The 9007-nt window shown below is 39.2% G+C and overlaps 1 protein-coding gene across 1 annotated transcript; it reads left to right on the top strand.

Annotated features, from left to right (window-relative positions):
- Window positions 1–682: 682 nt before the first annotated feature.
- Window positions 683–7992, top strand: LOC133332287 (uncharacterized; the record flags this gene model as incomplete). Its single annotated transcript, XM_061540688.1, has 3 exons — window positions 683–1075; window positions 6136–6186; window positions 6244–7992. Coding segments are annotated over 3 exons (2188 nt in total), but the record flags the coding sequence as incomplete, so codon positions are not given.
- Window positions 7993–9007: the final 1015 nt, after the last annotated feature.

Below are 9007 nucleotides of genomic sequence, written 5' to 3'. Positions count from 1 at the left end.
GATTTTTTCAAGGCCTACTATAAGGCGTGGATTTTTTAAAGGCCTCCTATAAGGCGTGGATTTTTTAAAGGCCTCCTATAAGGCGTGGATTTTTTAAAGGCCTCCTATAAGGCGTGGATTTTTTAAAGGCCTCCTATAAGGCGTGGATTTTTTAAAGGCCTCCTATAAGGCGTGGATTTTTTAAAGGCCTCCTATAAGGCGTGGATTTTTTAAAGGCCTCCTATAAGGCGTGGATTTTTTAAAGGCCTCCTATAAGGCGTGGATTTTTTAAAGGCCTCCTATAAGGCGTGGATTTTTTAAAGGCCTCCTATAAGGCGTGGATTTTTTAAAGGCCTCCTATAAGGCGTGGATTTTTTAAAGGCCTCCTATAAGGCGTGGATTTTTTAAAGAATATTTTTTAAAGGCCTCCTATAAGGCGTGGATTTTTTAAAGAATATTTTAATTTATATTTTAAAGAATATATAATTTTGTTGTAGAAGGTTAAGTGTTAAGCTAACCATTTCTTCAATGTATTTGTTCTAATACAATGTGTAAATTCATGTTATCTTATTCATTTTCACACCTGCAACGAACCCTCATCAATCAATCAATACAACATAATAAAAAAACAAAACCCTCAAAAACCATCAAATCATCAAATACTCATAACAATATGTTAATCTTTCTTCCTTTTTTCTTCCAGCAATTCATCGGCATCATCTGTGGAGCGTTCCTATAGTGGAGCAACCACAGCCACAATAGGTGGTGGCGGCGGCGGTTTAAATGGTAACAGTCATCACAGTACTGTCTATAGTGGCCCATATTCCACAGGCACCGCCACACGCTCCTATGACCTCTACAGCGCTGAATGGGATGTTAATCGAGAGAAACGAAATCAACGTAATTTTGGCAGTATGGCTGCTGCCCAGGTGGTATGTCTGTGTCCTTTGATGATTTTGCGCTTCGCTCGTCTCTCCATGGAGGAGACCTATGAAAATCAAAAACATTTTGACTTTACCTATTTAATGTTTGTGTGGATCGCCTTTCTGCCAACGGTCATCTTTCCGTGCATCTATGCCTCGCAGATATTACCAAGGTAAGTGAAGCAAAGGAGACATGATTTGAAGAAACAAAGTAAAAGTCGAGGAAAAAATGTTAAATTAATGTTTATTGCTTGCTGAGGGATATTGGAGGTCAATGGCAAAGTTTTGTAATTGAAATTTATTAAATATTTAAAAGAGAGTGTAGATGGGGAAAGGAAGCTCCACTCCACAAGTGGTAACAGATATTCACTTTCGTTAATACATTTTAATAAAAATTTGTTAGGGGCGGTTTTTAAGGAAGGCGCAAATAAGGAAACATGAAGTCGATATGATGAAAACAATTTTCAAATGAATAGGGGAAAAAATCTATAATAGAAGATTGTTTTTTAGAACAGTTCAAATAATAATAATTTTATTTTGTAGTGAGAAAGAATAATAAGAAGTAGTGATGCCCAAACAAAGGAAAGAAAAACGAAACACATTGTTTGTAAATATTTTCAAATCGTTATTGTAAAGTTTATGGGTTTCGAGTAAAACAAGACTTCATCTTATTGCGAGCATCATCGACGATAGCTAGCAGACAAATCGAACCCAAAACTTTGAATATCTTAATATAAGAGCAAATGGACATAAACCACTTTCAAAATAAACGACTCAAATATTGAATTTTGAAACACCATCTGTTGCCGAAGGATACAGATGTTATGGCGCCTAATCTAGACGTAATAACTTCATATAACATTAAGTGCTATGCAATAAATTCCATCTAGAAAATGCCTTATGAGGGAATTGAAGTTCTTGGCGGGGTTATTAAGAAGGACAAATTCGCCATGAATTAAATTCTTTAAATCTGTGTTTTTGTATATCTTTTTAGAATTTTTACTTTGTTTAGGACTTTTTCAAATTTTTGTATTTTTGATTCCGTCGAGTTTGATTTCTCTATGTTAAAAATGTGTAACAATTAAAACCGCACGACCCGGTCAAATATTTCATACCCTGAACCATGTTATGTGTATTAACATTTCCTAAAAAAATGGCCGTGTACTTCAAAAAAAAAAAAAAAAAAAACTAAATAAATAAAATAAATAAATAAACATGGCCGGAAACTTTCTGGAACAAAATTTGAGGGTTATATCAAAAGATTGAAAAGTTTCGGCAAACTTATTTTATTTCATTTCAGCCACATCGGTGGGGGGAAAATATTTTAATATCTTAAAAGTACGCCTATAAGACGGGAATTTGATATGGGGTATATGTCCAAACATAGACGTACGTAGAAAACTGTTCGCAAAAATATGTTCTTCCATAACAGAACCCAGAGAATACAGCTTAAACCTTCAAAAGGCATGTCAGCCTCCAAAACCCCCTGAGTCGATTTATGCATGCCCGTCCGTCTGTCCATGTAAAATTGTAAACAAAATACATGTCGCATTTATGGTCCGAATTTGATGAAATTTGGCACAGTTCATTTATTTGTCCCAAGGACGGACCTATTGAAATTGGGAAAAAATCGGTTCAGGTTTAGATATAGCTCCCGGTTCATCTTTAGATATTGCTCCCATATATATTTATTGTAAATGGTGCCCCAACGTAGTGATTCAGATTTAGATATAGCTCTCATATATACAAATAGATAAAATTAGGCCGATTTTGCACAACCTACTGAAGTTTGTATAGGCTAAGTATGTTTTGGTGAAATCGGTTGAGATTTTGGTGTACATATTTAGTGTGTATATATGTGATGTAAATGATGCCCCAAAGACGCTAAGCCGGCCGATTGGCATACATTTTATTCGCCGTACAGAAGTTAGTAAAGTCTAACGTATATCAGGTTTTGGTGAATATGGTTCAGATTTCGACGTATTTATCCGATTGAGTCGAAATTTTGCATGTCGTGTTGAATTCAGTCTAGAGTAGAGTGTGTTAAATTTCATAGAAATCGGTTCTAATTTATATATAACTCCCATATATATCTTCGTCCAATTTTAGGTAAATGGGTTACCAAACTCCCACTGTTTGCCCGCGTGACACGAAATTTTTCACCGCGTCCCATATTGTGTCTAGAATTGCGTATGTTGAGTTTTATTGAAATCGGTTCAGACTTAGATATAGCTTCCATATATATTTTCATCCGAGTTATGTAAATGGTGCACCAAAGTCTCTAAATAGCTTTCGATTTGGACGAAATTTGGCACAGCGTATTGAATTAAGGCTAGAATGATGTGTTCTAAGTTTCGTGAAAATCGGTTCAGATTAAGATATAGCTTCCATATATTTTTGCCCGATTTAATTTTAATTTTTAATTTTGCACGAAATTTGACATAGCGTACTGAATTGAGTCTAGAATGATGTTTGTAAAGTTTCCTGAAAATTGACGGATTTTAAGACCCGAAGATTGCCACACGTTTTGCACAACGTATCAAATTGAGACCAGAATGACTTTATTGCGTTTTGCACATGCAGACATAGCTTCGCACAACTTCGCCTAGGCACCGTAGTCGTAGTCAAGTACAAAAACAACTCTGCACATAATGACACTTCTTTCTTAAATTTGGTGGCTTTTTTATAATAAACATAATTCTATGTGTTACAAAAAGTCTCCACATTTAAACAAAAAATTGTCAATGTATGCACAGTTGCTTTTGTACTTGAAATTGAAAAACGGTCAAAATGACCGCCTTCGGCAATCTAGTGTTAAGCTCGATAGTCTAACAATGCCGATGTCCGCGTATAGATTGTAAAGCTTGTGGTAATGAACGACAAACCACAATGACGCCGATATTCACCGTTGACTCAGATCGGCCTGTAAATCTTTCAGAGAATATTTTTTTTCAAACATCCCAAGAGCTGCCTCACCTGCTTGCGCAAGTACCCCTCAGATCCATATAAAAGCACGTTTAGTAACAGCGCCTTATAAAGTGTGAGTTAGGTCTGGCGGGAGGTGGCCTTGTTTCTAAACTGCTTACTTAGGCCATAATAACATCAACACTATCCTTCTCCGAATTTTAAAACTGATGTCATTAGTTTTATTTATGACAGTACGAAGGTATATAAAGTCTTTGACTACCTCGAAGCTGTAGCTCTCAAGTCCCACTGTTGGTGCGAATCTACTGCACGTCTTGAGCGCTGATACCATCAGATTAACTGCCAGACCCACTTTGGCAGACTCCTTCTCAATTTATTAAAAGGTGGATGTTACCGCTCGCAATGTTCGACCAATGTTCGACCAGTTATTTCGATGCCATCGACATACGCGAGTAACATGTGTTGTTCACCTTTGCCTCTCGTATGAAAACGCCATATAGCGCAAAAACTAAAATGGATGCAGTATGGAGACCCACATCAATTGAAAGGTCTCAAAATGTACTTTCAGAATATACACACCATATGCCGGAAAACAAACCTTCGCCTAACGGATTTTCTCGATTTTGGTTGCAAGTCTCAGTGACAGTGGGGACTCTGGGTAGAAAACGCCATATTGCGCAAAAACTAAAATGGATGCAGTATGGACACCCACATCAATTGAAAGGTCTCGAAATGTACTTTCAGAATATATACACCCTATGCCGAAAAACAAACTTTCGCCTAACGGATTTTGTCGATTTTCCTTGCAAGTCTCAGTGACAGTGGGGACTCTGTGTAGAAAACGCCATATTGCGCAAAAACTAAAATGGATGCAGTATGGAGACCCACATCAATTGAAAGGTCTCAAAATGTACTGTCAGAATATACACACCATATTTCGAAAAACAAACCTTCGCCTAACGGATTTTCAGCACATATCGCCTTGTCTCCTTTTTTGTGCATGGGATTCAGGATACTGAGGTTCCAATCATTGGGCATGCATTCCTCTAGCCAAATTGTACTAACCACCTGACCACCAGTCTTGAATAGTTCGGCTGGTAACACATCAGCACCTGCTGCTTTATTATTCTTCAGCCGATTGATTCTGACTAGGTTGTATACACTCTACACCGTCATCTCCAATTGATTCTGAGGTATATTCTTTACTGCTATTATTTGATACCAGAAGCATTTCAAAATGATCCTTCCAGATCCTCAACACGCTGTCTGTATCTGTCACTATGTTTCCTTCTCCATCTCTACAGGAGGATTTGCCTACACCAAAATCCAAAAATAGCCCAATACTTAAATTTTCTATCAGTAGAGTTATTATCCTCTGAGAAAACCACCCGAAATCCATATTAAAGCCACTCAGATGGGAAACATCAGATAAACCATTAAAATACCTAATATGTGGAGTTGCTGATATAGGTGGGAATTGTACAATCTCGCATTTTTAATGAAGATTTTCTGTCATGATTACACCCACTTCATGAGAAGAAACCTGGGTCGATATACCAATTCCAAACATCCTAGTAGCAACGTATAAATTCAAAACCCTATTCGAAATATTATTTAGATAACACACCTACCCTCCATCTAGGAGATTATTAAAATTTTACTTATTTTGGTTCCTTTGAAATCTAATTTATTTTATATAAAAATCTCCATCAAGGAGCAGAATAAATGAAATTTCTCTCTCTCTCTCTCTCTCTGTGTGAGAGAAAAATGTTATGGCAAGCCAAAGTATCTTAAATTTTAAATTTCCGTTTAAATTGTCTACGAAATTCTTCTGCCATAAAAATATAGAAAAAAACTAAGTCTCATATCCGTCAAAATATATTTCATTTCTCTCTACTGTCTATTTTGTGATATTTTACACAAGGATATAAAGCCCACCACCATAAAAAAAAAACAATGGACATAGCTGGTTGAACTAAGTCCATAGATAAGGTATCTTAAGTTGTCAGTAGTAGTTTTTCGTTTTACTCAGCTGTGCTAAGGTAATGATTAACTTTATAGCTTTTTAAGAAATTAAAAGCCTTCGGGGTGACAACATCCTTTATTTCGTTGTCTTACCACCTCCAGAAAATACAACAACGACAAAAGTGGAGGGAATAATAAAATCAAGTGGCCGTTGAACATGAACTAAACTGAAATTTTCTTTTTCTTGTCTTTCTTTTCATGCTTACCGTGATGTCCTTTCGTACAAACACGACAACAATGGTTATGATGATGTTGGCTTGCCTCCCTCCCCCTCTCTCCGTAGAGAGGAACAAGAACGTTTACGTGGTTACTTCCGTCTATCCACCAAACGTTTGCCCAATAAATCCAATGCGAAACGCAGCAACGGCTGTTTGGAAGCCTATGGTGGCAGTCGTGGAGGTCGCAATGGCCGTGGTGGTGGCGCTGGTAATCCCGGTGACATTGCTGGTCGTTATAGTGATGCTAATACACCCAGTTCCCGAGACAATTCAATTGAAAAAGATGAAAATACCAATACCACCCAGGCGACCACATCTATCATCCTGAATGGCGAGCCTTATGTGAGTGGTCTGTGTGGTACTGGGCAGAATGTTTTAGGTTCTGCCACCGGAGAAGCCATGACATCCCAAAAGCAGGAAAACATTAAAACAGCAGTCAATGGAAAATATCAACATCAGAGTTCGCTTAACAAAGAGTCGGGAGTGGGAGCACCACCACCTCTAACTAATCGGATACCACCCCCTAGGCATCGTAACAAGGATGGTAAATCCTTAAAGCATTCCGATGGCACTTTGAATAATGACACCGGCATTGGGGTACATGATTCCAAGAAATATAAACGCTCCAAGGAGTCGGGGGGACATGCCAGTGATGTACGCATCAATGTTATATCGGATGGCAAGACCAAGTCATCATCAGCATCTGCGGCCAACAGGAGGGGAGGTTCAATTGCGAGTGTCGGCAGCAATGGCCCTACTGGTTTAGCAGGTCAACGCAAATTGACTTTGGAATCCTTGGATAATCGTTCGTGTTCCAACATCACCGCCTCCACGTACTGCAATGGCAACAGCAGCCTGGGCGATGATGGGGATGTCAGTAATTTCGGCGATGGTGAGGACTCATCGATTGTCAGTGGCATGATTGTACAGGGCTCTTCGAATGGCAGCAGTAATGCCCTACCACCCTACTACGACAAAAAACCCAGTGGCATGTCACTCTACTCCTCCACTACTGGAGGTGGTGGCGGCGGAATGCGTACTCGTGACATGTCCTTTGATGATGGCAGCTCCACATTTTCTCGCATTGATTCCTCAAGTACTTTAGCTCGTGAAATGGAAATTATCGATATGTTGGAACGTGAGCGCTCCAGCATCGACATGCAAGAACTGCTGCATCGTGACGGCCATAATGAGTCGCAAAAACGACGTGACGGTGAACGGCGACGTTTGCCGGACATTGGTAAAATCTGTTTAAGGTCACCCAAAGCCACACGTGATCCATACTCGTATGAAAAATCCAATAACACTTCCATTACCTCCCTGTCGGCCAAGGTGCCCACCTCCACAGATCCCCTGCGAACCAATGATGGCTACAGCCTCTCGTCAGGCCTCAACGAAGAGGATGAGGACAATTCCCACATTCTACCCTACGATGAAGAAAATCTACGCTCAACCAAATCGTCACAACGCTGTAGCATCGATGAAGAGGTGCCCTCGGACTTTTTCGATAGCTACACACCCGGTGATACCACCGCAATTTTGCCCAGCTCAGCACCGGCCGTCAGTGGTGCTGTACAATATCAGTACTCCCGTCGTTTAAGTCGTAAATCCTCCTCCCATCACAATCCCGGTTCGGCCACTTCGCATCGTATGTCAAAGCGTGACAGCTTCAATTCGCTGCACAGCAATGACCTGATCGCAGGGGCCTTTGGCGAATTGGATCCCACACAACCGTTGACCAAAATGTCTGTGATTGAAAACCGGATGGTACGACGAAGCGGCAGTAGTGGTCGAACATCATCGTTTTCCTCATCGGCACGCAGCTCAATGAAATCGCGAGACTATGGACATGGCTCATCTTCGCATTCGACGCATCCGGAATTGGACTTTAGGGAAAATTTCTTGGCCGATTTGTAAGGAGGTAGCAGAACGACGAACGAACGCGCACACACACAGAAACATCGAATATCCATAACGTTCCAGACCAAAAGCTAGAGATAAATAGATTTTTGGAAAACTGCTGTGACCGATGCTGTTTTGAGGTATTTGAGTGAAAAATAAATCGGCTGTACAACGTGAGGAGAAAATATATACATATATCACCCAGAAAGGTAATTTTTAAGCTAAGAATTAATTTTTCTTATCCGAGATGGAAGAGTGAGAAAAGAATCGTTTTTTTTTATTGGTACTTTTTTCCAAAACCAATTTTTGTGAAGATAAAACGGAATTAGAATGAAATGGTGCTTTAGCTTGAAGGAATTCTCTCTATAGACAGAGAACAAGTTTTGTTATATTATATAGGTTTAAGATTAGGGTATAGAAATAAGAAGAGAATATAAGAGGAAGTTATTTAGGCTAAGGTTAGGATTTTCAGATATGTGATTCAATAAATTTGGAAACCAGAATCTGGAAGTACCAAGTGTATCAGGTTTTTGTCCTTCCCAGGAGAACAACTACACTATGGGTTTTTTATTGTTTTCCGTTCATGCTTCCACAAAGCATCGCAATCTTTCTTGTGTTAGTTAATTATCATTAATCATTTTAGATATTTTGATCTGTTGCAGCCTGCCTGATTAAGGGTGCTGCCATCTATTGTTGCCTAGATGCAATGTCTCAATAATTTTGAGTTGTGGTTGTAGCAGCATTTACGGCTGTACTCTGTTTATTTCCGTTTATATATTCTCTGTTTATCTACCTCCGTTTCTACCTCTAGGTTCAAAAAGACTGCGACCTATTGTGTCCATAGAGAAGATGCTCCCTGGAGAACAAACCAAATGTCCGTTTTCTTAGTTTTTCCGATTACATCTTCACATTTCCACAAAACATCGCCATCTTCCTTGTGTTAATTTCATTAATTACTGTAGTTTTATTGATCTATTGCAGGCTGTCCTGAATGATGATGGTGCCATTTATCGTTGCCTGGACGCAATACCTCCA

Source organism: Musca vetustissima, unplaced genomic scaffold (assembly GCF_032173495.1).
Source record: "Musca vetustissima isolate MV318-11 ecotype Yass unplaced genomic scaffold, APGP_CSIRO_Mvet_v1 utg63981, whole genome shotgun sequence".
Classification (NCBI taxonomy): domain Eukaryota; kingdom Metazoa; phylum Arthropoda; class Insecta; order Diptera; family Muscidae; genus Musca; species Musca vetustissima.
The sequence above is the reverse complement of the archived record's forward strand: the minus strand, read 5'-3'. Positions and strand labels throughout refer to the sequence as shown.